Source organism: Quercus lobata, chromosome 11 (genome assembly GCF_001633185.2).
Source record: "Quercus lobata isolate SW786 chromosome 11, ValleyOak3.0 Primary Assembly, whole genome shotgun sequence".
NCBI classification, from domain to species: Eukaryota; Viridiplantae; Streptophyta; class Magnoliopsida; order Fagales; family Fagaceae; genus Quercus; species Quercus lobata.
In genome coordinates this window covers 23,471,394-23,490,523 of record NC_044914.1, presented here as the reverse complement: position 1 = coordinate 23,490,523, position 19,130 = coordinate 23,471,394, and the positions used below count along the sequence as shown (strand labels likewise).

General features: G+C 35.7%; 1 protein-coding gene across 1 annotated transcript; it reads right to left on the bottom strand.

The window, feature by feature from the left end:
- Positions 1-765: 765 nt before the first annotated feature.
- LOC115968342 (protein DMR6-LIKE OXYGENASE 2-like) lies at positions 766-18,673 on the bottom strand. The gene is made up of 4 exons (XM_031087720.1): positions 18,312-18,673; positions 17,981-18,216; positions 2,436-2,763; positions 766-1,308 (listed from the first exon to the last, which is right to left on the bottom strand). The coding sequence occupies exons 1-4, from the start codon at positions 18,582-18,584 to the stop codon at positions 1,063-1,065; spliced, it is 1,083 nt and encodes a 360-aa protein (XP_030943580.1). The 5' UTR covers positions 18,585-18,673; the 3' UTR covers positions 766-1,062.
- Between the last annotated feature and the right edge of the window lie 457 nt (positions 18,674-19,130).

Genomic DNA, 19,130 nt, shown 5'->3' with positions numbered 1-19,130 from the left:
GATGCTACTACCTTGTGATATACTTGCTGTCCTTGGGTAAACGAATGTGAATGCCATGTTATATAAATGGTAGGCTTCTTATGCACTTGTCATGATATGCCATGTTTGGATGTTAGATGCATGTTAGTGTGTGTGTGTGTGTGTATGTGTTAGTTTAGAATAACTTATTAGAAGACCCTTTGATGAGATTAGAATTTGGAACACAAGAGTGGAGGCCGACCTATGGATCGGGTGGGGTTGGGTGCCTAACACCTTCCTATCCCCATACTTAAACTTCAGACACATGCTCTAGTAAGATTAGTCATTCACATAAAGGTGCTATACATATGATTCCTAGACTAAATCTAGGCGGTGACTCCATTTTCACCCTTCATACGGTCCACCCTAGGCCGAGGCATAATTATAAGGAAACCACATCTGCCACATCTGCGGTGGGGGCACTTGCACCCAAAGCTATTAAGAAGAAGTTTATAGTTAGAACTTATGAGAAATCATTGCCTCATCAATAGAAAGTGAAACTACTACTCAAATTCCACCCACTAAAAAGAACAAAACCCCAGCATAGAATGATGTTAGTGTTAAGTCAGAGCTTGCTAGGCAGATAATGACTGTTGAGTAGAAGTAGAATTTGGGTACAAAATTGTAGGATTTGTTGACAAAACTGCCTGAATATATTGTAGATTTCTTGACACAATATAGTGATGATACCCTATTCACACTAAGGAAGCTTGTAAATGACTACATGCAGGATAAGCAAAAAAACCATAAGCCAAAAGAAAATTATTACTAATAAGTTTGCTATGCACAAAGACACTCACTAATAATAGACGATAAAACCTTATACAAGAAGTTAAGTAGCTAGGGTTTGTCTTAGGTTTAGTGCTCGAATGTACTAGTTAGATCTAATATGATATGGATACATGTTTAAGATTAACTACATATATGTTTGTATCGTATCTCATCAAATGGAGTGGAGCATTTGATGGACGCTTTGTCCAATTAAGTGCACGGGCTATAGCCATTTGTTGTGTCCCTAAGACAAAAGCTCTTACTTCACACAATTCAAATGCGTATGCGATCCAAGATTCCTTTCCCATCAAGACTATTGCTTTGTTGCCATTGGAAGTATTCTTTATATGTTATCCCATGGTATGCAGGTTGATCGATTCCATTGTTTACTAACTCTGGTGCTGGGTTGACAATCTTATCAAGTGATGGTCCATTTGTCATGACAAGTGATATCCTTGTGACTTTTTTGTTTACTACTGCTCGATGTAGAATACTCTTGTATTTCCCATTACTCAAAACCTGAAATGAAACAAATTGACATTGCGATAATTATAAGAAACCAAGAATTTCACCTAGAAACTAAAAATATCTTCTATTGACTAAGAAAATACAATTATGATGGGCATAAATTATTTTTTGCCAAAAAAAAAAAATAAAAGTGATGTTTTCCACCTTCATCCACTTCACAATGTGCATACCCAAAGCCTCCAAAATAACCAAAATACCCTTTAAAAAAGAGCAACATACATATAGAATCTCCAAAATGACCAAAATACTCTGTAAATGCCCAAAATGAGCAAAATAACACATGGAAACTCCAAAATGACTAAAACTCCCCTAAAACCTTTAAAATGATCAAAATACCTCCACAAAGCTTTGAAATTTACCAAAATACCCTTTGAACTAAAATATCTTTGAAATGCCCATAATACCATTGGAAACTTCAACATAACTAAAACACCTATGGTACCTCTAAATTAACCAAAAAACCATCCAAATCCTTAAATGACTAAAATATTCTCATAATATCCTAAATAACAATAATATCATGAATCAAAAAAATAACCAAAAAAACTCCTGGAATGTTAAAAATTAGAAAAATAACCCCCAAACCCCCAAATTGACTAAAATGCCCTGAAAACCTAAAAAAAGACCAAAATTCCCTTGAATTTTCAAAATGATCAAAACATTCATAGAATCTCCAAAATGATCAAAATATCTTAGATACTCTAAAATGACCAAAATATTCCTAAATTCTCCAAAATGACTAAATAACCCCCCTCCACCTAAAAAACAAAAAAACCACTAGAATCACCAAAATACCTTGTGCTTCTACCTAATATTTCTTTCTAGTGCTAAATAACATATGTAATCTCAACAAAATGCAATAACATTGTAACATAACGCTAAACCTAACCTAAGAGGGCATATAGAAATTTGTCTTAGCTTATTGTAAATTCGAAAATTTGAAACATGAACTCGAATGCCTGTGACCCCAAAATCATACAAGAACCATTGACTTAAAAGGACATTTAGCAATAGAACAAAAAACTTCATAGAAAAAAGAAATCATAAAATAGGTAAAATTGCACATTAAAAGAGTGAGATAGGAATTGAGAATGAGTAATTGAGAAAAAAGGGTGCACCTCAAGTTGATCGGCAATGTTGACTAGAAAGGAGTTGGGAATGGCATTAACATTGACCCACATCCCATTGTGTTGTAGTTGGAAGCCACCAATTCCGTTGTGTGTGACGAGAGACAACAGGCCATGGTCCGAATGTGGTGGCAAGCCCATTGCAAGTTCTGGTTGTGGACAGGGTGGGTAAAAGTTTGCATTGAACATTTGATAACTGTTATCTAAATTCATGACCTTTTCAATGTAGAAGGGTTTCAACCCTAAGCTCTCTGATATTGCTTTAAGTAATTCCCTTGCCACTCCTCGGGTTCTTTCGCAATACTCCAATGAAAGCTCACTGCAACAATTGCAACAAAGCCAGCGAACAAACTTGTTAGCCATTTTGATAATTGGATATGGAAATGCAATCAACTCAGCATAAGAAATTTATGCCTATTTCAAAATAGGTTTTAGACCATTAGGAATTTCTAGTTCGACTTTTTGTATTTTATACTCCACCAATTACAACTTTTTTATGTGTTAGAATTTTCTTTTATTTTTTTAAAACTTTAGTGAGTTAATAAATGAAAAAAAAGTATACGTAACAAGTTGTGATTGGTGAAGCATAACACTCCATTTTTTTTTGCTATAAAATATTTTTAAATGCTTTGTGACATGTAAAAATTTTCAAGTACAAACCAACAAAATCACTAGCTCAGTTACCAAATTGACCTTACGTCCAGCTTTGGTGAACTAGGCACTAAATGGGTTGGAAGATTTGTTGTGTGTTTTGGTGAAATGATTTACCAAGCTTTTTAAGGTAAAAACATTTTACAAAGGATTTTACAATTAAAAGAAAAAATTTCAAGTTTGACCATGGTTTTAAAAATTGAACTAGGCCGGCCGATTCAACTATTTCAATTGGGAACCAGACATTAATATGATCCGATTGCTTTTAAAAAAATAGAAATGCCACAAAAAGTAAATTCAACTAGAACTGGATAGTTTGACTGGAGGAACTGTGGATCAAGACGGTTCGACTGGTTATGGAGTAGTTTGCTTAAAACACCAAAATGCAGCAACCATGACAATTATTTGCCACTAATATGAATGATGGGAGTGTATGATAAAGCTGGGAAAAAAAAGTTGAGGAGAGGGATTTAATGGTGGCACCATCCGGCTAGGCAACAAGCATGTCAACCAAGTAGGGACGGACCCAGGTGGGGGCTCGGGCCCCCCCGGGTCCAAATTGTTTTTTATTTATTTATAGCTGTAATAAATTTCATTTTTGTAGTTGGGCTCCCTTTATCCCCAATAAGCCTAACTAGTCTCACCCAAATAGCATCCAACCCAAAAATTTGACAAAAACAATAAAAACATTCACAATGGTGATTGTATTTTAGTAAAAAAAAAAAAAAAAAAAACTATTTTACCACCAAAGAACCAAAAAACAATGTGTTATTGGAGAAGTTAAAACTAATTTTTTTTGCAACTACAATAAACTGGTATAAATACCAGTTAACAGTAGCAAATTGTTAAAAATAAAATACAATATTTTATTAAGATTATATCTATTCCTTCAATTAAAAAACTCAAATTCTCTTGCTTCCTTTATTATTTTAATGAGTTGATTATATTATATAAATGAAGTGATAAAAAAAAAAATAGAATATTTGATATCAGATGTATTGTAAAGTGGGATGGTAAAATAGAAAAATTAGCTTTTTAAGATGTTAAAAGCTAAAATTGTTAGTATCACCACTGTGAATGCTCTAACTTTAACCAAAATAAAAATAAAAATCCTAGCCAACCTAGAATTAAAAAAAACATTATTTTGTTTTTGTTTTTGTCTTTGTTAGTCAGTGATTACATCTTAAGGTATTAAGAAACAATGATTTTGAGTGTTTATAATTTTTTAATACTATACGAATCCCTATTTAAAGTTTTTCTTTCTTTCTTTATACTTCGGCCCCCACTAGTTTAAAATCCTGGGTTTATCCCTGCAACGAAGGCATAATTCTATGTGTGTTTATGACTAACTTATGAGCTATTTTGTTTTTCTTTTTAGTTTTTATGCATAGATTTTTAAAATCTAACTTTTTTTTTCTTACTTTTTAAAAATAAATACAAGTATATATATATTTTAAATAAAACAAGAAAAACTAAAAATAAGCCGTTTTCAAATTATACAAGTATAAACTCTCCCATGCTAGAGCTCTCCCTCTCGCCTAACAACAAGTCCCTCCCTCCCTTAGGCTGGCCCTGAGGGTTTTGCTTTTTGCTTTATTTTGTTATAACTGAATCATTGTTGTCATGGCTGAGGATGTAATTGATGGTTTGGAGAATATGAAATTGACTGCTGATGAAGAAGTGGTTATAGAAATTTCTGATGAAGGACGTGTGGAAGCCTTAGAAAGCTGCAGTCTTAATCTCATTGGCAAATTCCTAATGTGTAAAGCGTTTAATAGGAGGGCAGCGAAGACGGTTTTATGATGAGCATGGGGAATGGATGATCAAATGCAGATTATAGAGGTGGGGTCAAATTTGTTTCAGTTCAAATTCCAATCGGAGTTTGAGATGAATCAAGTTCTTAAGGGTGGGCCTTGGACGTTTGATAATCAACTCCTAATGCTTTAATGGTGGTAGAAAGGGATGACTGGGAGTAATATTAAATGGACCCATGCATCTTTATGGGTTCAAATTTGGGATGCCCCATTTGATATGATCTCCCCTAAGGTTGTGTCGGAGGTAGGAAGTAGGTTGGGAGTTTTGGAGGAAGTGGAGAGGAGTCGTAGACAAGTAGAGCAGAACTTGTATATGAGAGTGCGAGTGGCTTTACCACTTGAAAAGCCATTGCGAAGGGGTAGTTTTATAGCTGGGTCAGATGGAATATGGTCATGGGTGAAGTTTAAGTATGAGCGCCTTCCCATTTTTCACCATTATTGTGGTTTGTTGGGACACGATTTGCACCTGTGTGTGTAGCACTTTACGATGGTGAAGACTGGAAATACAGTGGAATACCAGTATGGGGATTGGCTGAAGTCGTCAGGTGGTTGCCCTAAATCTCCTCCAAGATGTGAGAAAACCCAAAGGACTGAGTCCGATGATGATATAGTAGAGAATACACGTCATACATTGGTGGTGAAGTGTTTGACGGCAGAGGAGGTGGCTATAGAATTTCCTAGCGATAAAGATGGAGATAAGGTCGTAAGTTTAGGGATAACTATTGATTTGATGCTGAACGATAATCAAGGGATTGCATCCGTTTCCCGGCACGTTGTGTTGCATGGAATTATCCTTGATTCTCAGCAGATTGGTCTCGGAAATAGAGTGACTGCCAACGTGACTAGTGGAGTTGATACGAATATTGTGGGCGAAAATAATGGTGATGCAAACTTAACTACAGTGGGTAGTATGGATGACACGAGACTAAAGGCTAACTGGGCTCCTGATTGTAATGGGCCAAGTGTATTGAAGACAAGCTAAATGGACTCACTTTAACCATATAGACTTGGCTTAAGTGGAATTACTAAGGACCTATACTTACCTACACTTGGGAAGAGAGGAGTGGAATTAAACAAGGCCACGGGTATGAATGTTATGCAAGAAGAACATGCTGCAAAAAGAGGAAGGTTTGAGAGTGATAGTACTAATGATGATTATGATACAACGGCCGTGCGTGGGGGGGGGGGGGGGAGAGGGGTGGATCACCCCTGTTGAGAACAATAAGGCTCTTAAGTTGGAACTACCAAGGGCTTGGGAACCCTTGGATAGGTTGTGACCTTTGCAGGATTGTGAGGGAACAAGCTCCCACGGTGTGCTTTCTCATGGAAACCCGATTTGATAAGGAAGGTTTTCTGAAGTTGTACGAAAATCTAACTTTTCCTAGTTGGATTATTGTGAAGCACCCAGACTCTGGAGGTGGTTTGGCATTTGTTAGGTTCTAAAGTGTAGGACTTTATGTATTTAGAACTCTAATTTGTATTGTTGGCAAATCATGATCAAAACAATGTGTTTAGAAGTGTTTAAAGCTAGCTCAAAGTTGTATGTCAATGTAAAGTTGGAATCGAGTGTAAAGCAGAAAGCACTGTGGCTTTCGGCCTGGCTCGATCGATCGAAGCTTAGGCTCGACCGATCGAAACTCAGGCAGATTGCTTTTTTGCAGAATTTTCCAACTCAGCCCTAGTTGTTTTAAAACATTTTTAGGGTTTCTTATTTTTCCTAAGTATAAAAGGAAAACCCTAGCCACGTTTTAGTGTTGCTCATATTGCGGTTTGTGTAAATCTCTTGTGAGATCTAGAGGAGTTTTCCTTTACACAAACTTAAGGTTTTCAAGGAGGAGATATTCTCTACACCTTGATGATCAAAACAGTTGCTGCCATTAAAGCTTAAAGAATACACAAGCGGGGGTGCTTGTAACTGGTGGGAATCCAAGAAAGAAGGAGTCCGTGGATTCGGAATTTGCACGTGGTCGTGTCAGTAAGTTCTACTGGTTGGTAGCATTAGGAAGTCAAGCGGGGGTGCTTGTAAGTCCTTTTGTATGAACTTCGATTCTTTCTGATAGTGGATTCAAGTTTACCTTGAGGATAGTTAGGTCAAATCCTCCCCAGGTTTTTACCGGTTTGGTTTCCCGGGTGATCATATCGTGTGTTATTTATTTTCCGCTGCTTTGCATGATTTGACCTTTTATATTGTGATAACCTAGACTTATTTAATTGGACTAAGTAATAACTTGGCTAATTACCTAGGTTTAATCAATGGTTTTAAGAGGTCTAAAAACTATCAAGTGGCATCAAAGCGGGTAGCTCTTTTGTTTTTTATCCTTTGATCTTTGAGCTGATCCTTGACCCCTGTTGTCATGGAACACGGACACTCTCTAGTTATTCCTCCTCACTTTGATTGGAATAATTATGCTTACTGGAAAGTAAGAATGAAAGCCTTCCTGAAATCCATTGATGAGAGAGTGTGAAACTCCGTTGAGTACGGATGGGAGAAGCCCACTACTCCTGTTAGTGAGTGGCAAACTTCTCAAAAAGAAGCAACTTCGTTTAATAGCAAGGCTATGAATGCAATTTTTAATACTGTTTCTATGGAAGAATTTAAGAGAATCTCGAATGTTGAGATCGCTCATACTGCTTGGAATATCCTCCAGACTGTGCATGAAGGCATGAAGGCTGTCAAAATAAATAAATTGCAGCAATTGACTTCTAAATTTGAATGCATTAGGATGTCTGATGATGAATATTTTGATGAATTCTATGCAAAACTGAATGATTTGTTAATTCTGCTTTTAACTTGGGTGAAATCTATGATCAACCTAAAATTGTTAGGAAGATTATTAGATCTTTGACTGAGGACTTTAGACCCAAGGTGACTGCCATTACTGAAAGTAAGGATGTGGACTCCATCCCTGTTGATGAGCTTGTATGATCTCTTCAATCCTATGAGTTGGATCTACCCAAAACTTCCAAATCCAAATCAATGGCTCTTAAGTCAGTTGATGATGTTGATAGTGGTGGATTTGATGATGAGCTCTCTGCTACAGAGATTGCCTATCTTGCCAAGAACTTTAGAAACTTTCTCAAGAATAACAATAGAAAGGCAAGAGGCACAAACACTACTGAACCTAGAAATTTTAAGAAGCATGATCCCACTAAAGTTAATAACAATGATAAACCTAGAGAAAGAGTAGGTCAATCTTCCAATAATTCTTTGGGCTCTCAATGTTTTGGATGTCAAGGGTATGGACACTTGAAATCTGAATGTCCAACCTATTTGAAGTCAATGGGTAAGACTATGGCTGTAACCCTTAGTGATGGTAAAGTTTCTGATCATGATTCTGATTGTGATGAGGATGGAAACTTCATTACTTTCACTGCTATTGTTGTAGTTGATGAGAGCATATCTGTTGAAGAGAACCCTTCTGATGGGGAACTCTCTGAAGATGCAGATCTTCAAGAGGCCTATAACAAACTTTGCAAAGTAGCTGCAAAGGATGCTATGAATGTTGAATTTGGCCTAAAGAAAATTGAATCTCTTGAGCTTGAAAAGAAAAATTTGCTTGTTAAATTGTTTGATGCTAATGATCTTTTGAACAATGTGAAAACTGAAAACATGTTTTTGCTAGATAAAGTTAAATCTTTGGAACTAGATTTATCTGTTGTTAGATCTGCTAGTTCTAAACTTGATCAAATGCTGAGCGTTCAAAAGTCATCTTCTGACAAAACTGGTTTAGGTTATGTTGATAGCATCTGTGTGTCCGCTCCCCATTCCACTAAGTTTGTTCTTTCATCTTCTTCTTCTGAACCTTCAGTGAGTGAGATAGTGAGTGAAACTGTCAAACCCTCTTATGAGTGAGGTTGCTAAACCATTAGAAGGTTCATCATCTAGGAAGATTAGGGTTGATCTAAAAGAATCTAAGTCTAAGAAGCCTACCCTATCTAAGGACAAGACACATGATAAACCTGCATGGGTTTGTCACTTTTGTGGAAAGACCGGACACATACGTCCAAATTGCTACAAGCTGCAAGCTGCAAAGAGAGCAAACAAACCAAAAGTACCTGTGCCTCAGGCACTTGATCCTATGGTACTTATTGGTGATTTGGTAAAAGTTTTAAATCTTTATTCCAATCCTGGAGTTGGTAATCATTCTCAAGTGAATAAGAACTCCAATGCTCGTGGTGCATCTAAAAAGTTTTGGATGCAAAAAACTTGACCTTACTGAGTCTTTCTGACATGGTCCTTGTGCTTCATTGCTCTACCCTTTGTGACCATTGTTCTTTGGTTGTGCTTTTATTTGTCTCTAGGATTTGCATTGCATAACATTCATGCATTTCATTCTAGGTGTTTTTATTTTTATTAAAATAAAAAAAAAATAAAAAATAAAAAAAAGGGAAAAGGAAGCACATTTTGTTTTTGCACTATTCTTCTTGGTTTTTGAGAACAAGGTTGGTTAATTTATTTTCACATAACATGTTGTTTGTACCTTGTTTAGCTTTGATGAGCTTATTTATTGCACTTTACTAGTTGAAGATTCGTAGTGCATGTTGTGTGGGAAAGATGTGTATGGTTTTTGATTACTATGTCTTAATCTTGAAGTCACATGTTTTTAAATGTTGGACTTGAACTTTTAGAGAAAGGCATAAATAACCATCTCACCACTGTTCACTAGCCAATCATGAACATCTTAGTGCATATCATAAGATTTTGTGCTCGAGAAAGTGTAGCATATGCACAAAAAGAACATAAGGTGAAGCCTCGGTAAAAGTGCTTAATTCTTAAAATCTAATTGGTGTGTACTATTAGGCTTGATGCCAAACTCACATAAACTTAAAATTGGAATGTATATTATGAGGCATAAATACAAGAAACTTACATAATTGCAAGCTTATGATCTAGGAGATGTGGGAGTTATATGATGTAACTCTTTAGGTGATAGTCTCTTTTAAATTCTTTGTGATGAATTTTGTAGACTTTGTGATTGATTGCTATTCACATATCACCTCACATGTATCTCTTGTCTTTGCTAGTTGCACACACTACACGAGTTACTCTTTGCTAAACATTGTACATGTTATTGTGTGTGTTTATGGTCTGACCAACCAAATTTTTGCAATCACTTTGAATTATGTACAAACTAAATTTGTTGCTTGAAAATTTGTGGAAAATGCAAAATTTTGTTTTTGGGAATTTTGGGCTTAAAATTCTTGTTTGGAAAATCATATCATCTCATACTCATGCATTTTTTGTCTTAAATTTTAATGCTTTGAGTCAAATCAACTTGTTTTTCAAAAATTGTGTTTTTCCTGAAAAATATGGTGAGCCTCTGCTTGATTCGATCGGTCCATTCTGTTTTTCGACCAATCGAAATTTTTAAAATTTTAAAATTTTTAAGAGAGGGAGCCTCTGTCTGTTTCAACCGGTCGAGACTGATTTTTGACCGATCGAAACTCGTGTATCAGGTTTTTTAAAAAGCAGAATAGGACTTTTTCAAAGTCACTATTCAAACTTTTTCAAGCTTCTCTCTCTTTTCGCGTTGGCTCTTGGCTCCACCATCAATTTTTGTCGTTTTCCTTCAAGAATTTTGCAAGGTTTTTGTCCTTAGAAGCCGGTAAGACCCTTTTGCCCTTCTTTTTCAAGTTTATTTCTTGTTTTTCATGCATTTTTCATGCATTCTCATGGCTATCTTCGGCATCTTGAAAATTATTGGGGTTTTTGATGATTCAAGACTATTCTTGTGTAATTGATCAATGGGTTTTTGTGCCATGATGTTATATTGATGTTCCTTATAGTTTAATTTGATCAATTTGGTGGTTTTTGAAAAATTGAAAATTCTAGGGTTTTGAATTTGATCCGAATTGGGGATTTTATCAAATTGGCTTAAATTGATGAAATTGACTTCTCCAATTGATGTAATTGGTCATTATTGTTGTTATTATATCATGTGTAATGATCAATTCGTCATTTTTTTTTTAAAAATTGATCAAATGGTTTCTATATTTTGGGGTTTTTGTGTTAAAAATCTTTATGTGCAAGCCAATTTTGTAATTTGAATCTTTTTGACTCAATTCACTGCATTAGCACATGTATCATGACATTTAAACTTGTTCATGCATCATATAGATTTTCATTCTATTTTTTGTTTTTGTACTAACTTGCAGTCTGTCCTTAGTTTTTGTTTTTGTGGTTTTGTTCTTTCGCTCTGTGTTTTGATCCTTATCTTAGCACCATGCCTAGGAAAACTAGAGCTCATAGGACCACTTCCACTTCCTCTGAGTCTCCACCTAGAGTAGAGCTGTTTAAGAATGATAAGTGTAGAGAAGCCTATGACACCTTGAACTGTAGGCGTAAGATCTAGTCTGAGCGAGCTGTTGTGTTAGATGCGCTTGATTCGGCCATTAGGGCTAATTTTGAGTCTAGGGGTTGGTTGCCTCTCGTATAGATAGATCATCCACCTCCGACCGCTCTGATTAGAGAGTTCTACTCGAATCTCTCTTGCCATATCTATGATTCCAACACCCTAGTAAGGAGTTGGATACGAGGTGTAGAGTTCACCATTACCCCTCGAGTGGTGGCTGAGGCTCTTGGGGTGCCGGTTGTTCGGGATGCTGTCTATCCCTATGATGAGTCACCCTCTTTAGATGTCGTCAGGTCTTACATCATTGGGTCATCTATCCAGTGGGGTTCTGATCCTCGAATCACGTTTGCTGAGCTTACCGAGACTGCCTATCTCTTCTTTAGGATTGCGTGTCATTCCTTGTGGCCTATCTCTCACTTCCACACCATCCCTTTAGAGCGATGTGTGTTTTTGTACGCCTTTGTGTCTGGAGCGTCTATCAGTTTTCCTCACTTGTTCCTTCGTTCTTTGAACGAGGTTCATAGGAGTTCTGCCGTACGGCATGTGCTGATTCATCCTATTTTCATTCATAGGATTCTGCTCTATTTGGGTCTAGATGGTTTTCCGTCAGGTGAGCCTATTCATGTGATAGCTCCTATAGGTGCCACCTTTCTTCGTCAAAGGGCTACTCAGTTGAGGGTCCCTCCTTCTCGTCCTAGAGGTGCGTCATTTAGTAGTGTTCCCCCTCCTCCCTCTTCTACAGGTACAGCTGTTGCTGAGCCTTCAGGTACTGTTGCTGATGTTGATGCTACTGTTCCTCCACCGACTGCTACGGATGATTCAAACATTCGTCGCACGTTGGATCATGTCTTGACCGTTCAAGCGGCTCAAGGACAGATTTTGGTGGACATGCCTGATGAGATCCGTGCCTTGCGTGCGGAGTTGGCGCAGTTTAGACCACCTCCCTTTTGATGATGGATATCTTGTTTGCACTTTGGCATTCCGTCACAAAAAGGAGGAGTACTTGTAGAGTTTTTGCTTTCAGGGGGAGACTTTTTGTTTTTGGTTGGAGCTTGTGGAGGTTTAGATTGTATCTAGGTGCTTCACTATGTACTTAACATTTTTAGCTCTTACCTTGTTTTTGATGGGATATTCATGTTAGGGGGAGTTTTATATTTTTGTTGGTACTTTATTTTGTTTCTTGTTTCAAACTACTTATTGATTTATGTTTATGAGTTATTCATTGATATATGTCTTTATTTGTGTGTTGTTTGATTTCAAGAAATTATTTTGTTTACTTGTATTATTTCCACACATGCGGTTATGCATTTTGTTTAGTATTTCAGGAAATATACAGGTTGATTCAATTGAGCTGTTGTCTACACTTGCAACTGATGGATAGTAGTTAGGATTGAATTTTGTTTATGAGCATTATTTTGTAAAGGGCTTTTCATTTTGTAAAGGGCTTTTCATTTTGTAAACTTTGAGCTTCTATGTTGTGTTTTGTCACGGATTGCCAAATGGGGAGTTTGTTAGGTTCTAAAGTGTAGGACTTTATGTATTTAGAACACTAATTTGTATTGTTGGCAAACCATGATCAAAACAATGTGTTTAGAAGTGTTTAAAACTAGCTCAAAGTTGTATGTCAATGTAAAGTTGGAATTGAGTGTAAAGCAGAAAGCACTGTGACTTTCGGCCTGGCTCGATCGATCGAAGCTTAGGCTCGACCGATCGAAGCTCAGGCAAATTGCTTTTCTGCAGAATTTTCCAACTCAGCCCTAGTTGTTTTAAAATGTTTTGAGAGTTTCTTATTTGTCCTAAGTATAAAAGGAAAACCCTAGCCACGTTTTAGTGTTGCTCATATTGCGGTTTGTGTAAATCTCTTGTGAGATCTAGAGGAGCTTTCCTTTACACAAACTTAGGGTTTTCAAGGATGAGATATTCTCTACACCTTGATGATCAAAACAGTTGCTGCCATTAAAGTTTAAAGAATACACAAGCGGGGGTGCTTGTAGCTGGTGGGAATCCAAGAAAGAAGGAGTCTGTGGATTCGGAGCTTGCACGTGGTCGTGTCAGTAAGTTCTACTGGTTGGTAGCATTAGAAAGTCAAGCGGGGGTGCTTGTAAGTCCTTTTGTATGAACTTCGATCCTTTCTGATAGTGGATTCAAGTTTACCTTGAGGATAGTTAGGTCAAATCCTCCCCAGGTTTTTACCGGTTTGGTTTCCTGGGTGATCATATCGTGTGTTATTTATTTTCCGCTGCTTTGCATGATTTGATCTTTTATATTGTGATAACCTAGACTTATTTAATTGGACTAAGTAACAACTTGGCTAATTACCTAGGTTTAATCAATGGTTTTAAGGGGTTTAAAAACTATCAGCATTGATTTGGAAGAATGATGTACAGATGGAGGTAATAAACTTTACAGCTAATCATGTTTTGGCTAAAGTAAAGGAAGTGGATGGCTTTGAATGGTTCTTGATAGGTTTTTATGGGTTGCCAGAAGCAACTCAGAAAGAGAAGTCATGAAAATTATTGACTCATTTGAAAGATTTTATTGATGAACCATGGCTTTGTATTGGAGATTTTAATGCTTTTCTTAGTTCTTTAGAAAATCTTAGCAAACACCCACCTAATTATGGACAAATTGAAGCATTCCGGGAGGCCTTGGATTTATGTCAGTTGGAAGAATTGGGGTTTAAGGGTTACCCTTTCACATGGAACAACAAGCGACCTGGGGAAGCAAACACAAAGATCAGGCTTGATAGAGCAGTGGCAACAAAGGGATGGAGGTAGAAACTTCAGTTAAGTTCAATCACAAATTTATCTTCCCATGCATCGGACCTCCTGCCTATTCTTCTTCAAGTTAGAAGCTTCGGTCAAAAAAGAGGTAGGAGTGTTCGAAAATTCCAATTTGAGGAGTCTTGGCTTTTGTGGGAGGATTGTGAAGATGTGATTAAGGAAGCTTGGAATTGGGTTGGGGTAGAAGAGACTGGTTTGAACTCTGTTAAAGAAAAACTAAGGTGTTGTGGTGATGAACTATTAGCTTGGGGTTCAGCTAAAACTGATCCGAATGTGGAGGAGATTAAAAGCCTATAGAAATGGATTGAAGGGCTGATTGCAGAAGATGTTACACTTGAAAATAGAGCAAAATTTTTGGGAGTAAGTAAACGGTTGAATGAACTGCTACTCAAGCAAGAGATGTATTGGGCTCAAAGTTCTAGGATCTCTTGGTTAAAGCATGGTGATAAGAATACAAAATTCTTTCACTCTAAAGCATCTCAACAGCAGAGGCGAAACCATATTCAAGGGATCAGGGATATTCACAACTAATGGGTGGATGATATGGAGGATATAGCCCAGGTGGCGTTAGATTATTTTGAGGAGTTGTTCAATGCAGGACTGTGTGATCAGATGGATGAATGTCTTAAGGTAGTCCCTTGTAAGGCAACCTTTGATATGCATAATATTTTGTCCAGTGAGTTTAATGCAGAAGAGATCAAACTAGCTTTGTTCCAAATGGGTCCAACAGAAGCTCCTAGGCCAGAAATTAATCCGATCTGATTGCTTTTAAAAAACTAGAAATGCCACAAAAAGTAAATTCAACTAGAATCGGATAGTTTGACTAGAGGAACTGTGGATCAAGAATGTTCGATCGGTTATGGAGCGGTTTGGTTAAAACACCAAAATGCAGTAGCCATGACAATTATTTGCCACTAATATGAATGATGGGAGCGTAAGATAAAGCTAGAAAAAAAAAAAATTTTGAGGAGAGGGATTTAATGGTGGCACCACCTGGGTAAGCAATAAGCATGTCAACCAAGTAGGGATGGACCCAAGTGGGGGCCCGGGCCCCCCGGGTCCAAATTGTTTTTTATTTATTTATATTTATAGTACATTTCATTTTTGTAGTTGGGCTCCCTTTATCCCCAACTAGCATGTAGTCCGTGCTTACGCACGGAAATATTAACAATTGTAATGATAAGATGTTTATCTTAGTAGATTCAATTTCCACATTGAGCATTATGAATAGAAGTAACTTAACACCAACATTTAAAAATCAAATTGGACACATAGCACAAAATTAAACTACAATTAGAAATCAATTTGATTCAATTTGAATTCTAAAATTGAACTTCAACTTAATATAATATATATGATTATATTTTTGTCACTTTTAACAAATTAACAAAATCTTAATCCAGACACACTAAAAACTATTAAAAAATAAGAACAAATCATTAAAAAATAAGAACAAATCATTGAGCTTGGAATCTTCTTGGAGGCGCCAATGAAGCGCTAATGTATGAGAGTGTGAAGCAAGGAAGAGTGGGATTGAACATTGTGTTTGAACCCGGCCTTACTCTAAAAAATCCGTAAGGAGGAGGAGAGGGCAGTGTGTGGATCTAGTTGGTAGAGGTTGAGAGAGGAGGAGACATGGGATGAAGATATGGAATTAGGAGGAGATGATGTTTTACTTTTATAGTCTTTCTCGTTGGACTCCTTGGTTCTGGTTGTGAGATTAGAAGAGCTCCAGACTCTATTGAGATCACCCATAAAAGTGTGCAGGTGAGATGTTCTTGCTTAGGCCAATGAGTATTATTATTGTGGTTTTCTTGGCTTCCGTGTTAAATGTTAATGCATTATTTATTTGGGCACAAAAATTAGAAAATTTAGATAAGATACATGACACAAAATTGGAGTCCAATTTATAATCTCCATGAAAGTGTGCAGGTAAGATGTTTTTGCTTAGGCCAATGAGCATTATTATTGTGGTTTTATTGGCTTCTGTGTTAAATGTTAATGCATCATTTATTTGGGCACAAAAATTAGAAAATTTAGATAAGATACATGACACAAAATTGAAGTCAAATTTATAATCTAATTAAATTTTTTTTTGAGTTTTGGTTAGGACAAGTGGCGCAAAATTGAGAATCCAATTGAAATCTAATTGGATTTTCTCTCTGCTTCACCTATTATTATATATATAGATAAGTCTAACTAGTCTCACCCAAATAGCAATTATTCAACCCAAAAATTTAACAAAAACAATAAAAACATTCACAATGGTGATTGTATTTTAGCAAAAAAAAAAAAAAAAACTATTTTACCACCAAAGAACCAAAAAATCATGTGTTATTGGAGAAGTTAAAGCTAATTTTTTTTGCAACTATAATAAACTAGTATAAATACCAGTTGACTGTAGCTAATTGTTAAAAATAAAATACAATATTTTATTAAGATTATATCTATTCCTTCAATTAAAAAACTCAAATTCTTTCGCTTCCTTTATTATTTTAATGAGTTGATTATAATATATAAATAAAGTGATAAAAAAATAGAATATTTGATATTAGATGTATTGTAAAGTGGAATGGTAAAATAGAAAAATTAGCTTTTTGAGGATGCTAAAAACTAAAATTGTTAGCGTCACCACTGTGAACGCTCTAACTTCAACCAAAAAAAAAAAAAACAAAAAAAATATCCCAGCCAGCTTAGGATTAAAATAAACATTATTTTGTTTTTGTTTTTAATTTTTGTTAGTAAATGGTTACATCTTAATGTATTAAGAACAACGATTTTAAGTGTTTATAATTTTTTAATATTATATGAATGCCTTTTTAAAGTTTTTTTTTTCTTTATACTCCGGTCCCCGCTAGCTTAAAATCATGGGCCTGTCCCTGCAACGAAGGCATAACTTTATGTGTGTTTGAAACTAACTTATAAACTAATTTTTAATTTTTTTTAATTTTTTTTTTCAGTTTTTGTGAATAGATTTTTAAAATCTAACTTTTTTTCTTACTTTTTAAAAATAAGTACAAGTATATTTATAAAAAAAATAAAAATAAAAATATAAACTAAAAATAAGCTGTTTTCAAACTTATACAAGTTGGGGATGAGCAACGAGGCATTTGGATAAACAAGTGGGGTCGGTGGGAAGTGGCGGCGATAATAACAAGAAGATAAACAACTGAGGTCGGGGGAAGTGGGGTAAGTTGGGCAATGAATGAGTGTCGTTCTTCTAGTTGTGTGTTTTTTGTTTTTGTTCTTTTGGTCAACCATTGGCTTATCTCTGTATTTCTTGAACTTTGATATAAAGAAGAAAAAGCTACGTAACGTGTTACATGCCATACTTATTGTGTTTTTAATTTTCTAAATATAAGATGTGATAACTAAACTTACATTTTTCTTAAAGGAAAACTTTTATGTAGTTAATACTAAATATTCTTAGTTTTAAATTTATTATATAATTTTATAACTTAAAATTAATAATTATGACCCCACTTATGCAACTATCCGATCCATCACTGTAATGATAGTCAATTCACAAATATAAATAGTTATAAGGTACAAGGGGTAGGGATCAAAAGAATATATATATATATATATATATATACCTAAATTACATTAAAATAGAATTCCTATATTGTTTAAAAAAAAAAAAAAAAAGCCTATCGGTCTGATCCCCGTTTAACCAAAATAACCGAGAACAACTCCTTTTTTTGATACTGCGATTAGTCCGATCTGATCCCCGTTTAACCCAAATAACCGAGAACAACTCCTTTTTTTGATACTGTGATTAGTCCGATTTTTAAAACTATGAATTTGACCAATCTTTACAAAAGCAAAACACGAAAAAATGCTAAAAAAGTTTTCCATAAAACATTTTACGGCAATGGGACATGGGTTTTTTATTTGATTTTAGACAATGATTCAAACTATTGAAAACCGGGTACCTGAATCCTGCAGGTTTGTTGGGAAAGTGAAACTCAGGATGTACAACCACCTTGAGATAATCTCTCCAGCAAAAAACCTTTTCAATTGATGTATTGAAGCTGGTTCCGCACCTGATTGGGTCCAAAAGGTTTTTCCCTTCGAATTCTCTCTTTTCTTCGTCTGTCAGATTGAAAAATCCTCTAATGCCTTCTATCATTGCCTCCATTAAGCTCTCCGGAACACCATGGTTGATCACCTGAGACTCATCAAAATCAATACTGCGTACACATGCATATACAATATTGCAGAAGATTACTACTATGTCACATATGTAAATATATGTAGTTTTACCTTGAAGAAGCCCCAGTCCTTGCAGGCTTGGCCAAGCTCTTGGATAAGTTCGGACCGTTGATCAGGAGTACCACAAGTGAGTAGAGAGAAGTCAATGATTGGAATTGAGTCTTTTGGGTCTTCAGAAACTGCTTGATCATTGGGACTGGGGGTAAAAGCGTAACTGGAAGGAACAGAGGTGAGCCCAGGTGATTCAGCTACTTTCTTAATATATGTCGTCATCTTGGAAATTTGAGTAGGAGATGGCTGAGAGGGTTGGGGAATAGCAGCCATGGATGACTCTGAGAGAGAGAGAGAAAGAGAGAGAGAGAGGGGTATAATGGAGAATTGGAGATCAATGATTGTGGATAGAAAGTGAACAGAAAGGCCATTTGTTGATAATGATTGTGGATATTTTTCACTGAGGTGGAAATATCCACAATCCAAAGATAATTTTGATGTAATTGAAAAATTTTCTATCCACTAGAATTGTTAAAATCAAGTCTAAGATTGGAAAATCAATTGAGAAAATTTATCATTCCACTGGGCTAAATGGACTCTGAATTAAGTAGTTAGACTTGGAACTCCATGTATTATTATTATTATTATTATCACTTTCCCAAAAAATTTTATATTAATATTATTATTATTATTATTTAGGCTGTAGACATCCTTTTAAACAATTTTTTTTTTTAAAGAAATAATTACAACATGCTGCTAATCCTGTAACTCGAATCATTTCCTCCCTAGACTCCCAAATACATTGTACATGGAAATGTGTCAATTCAACTACAATACCTTTTAAACACTCTTAAGTTTTAACAAATTGATCTAAGATGT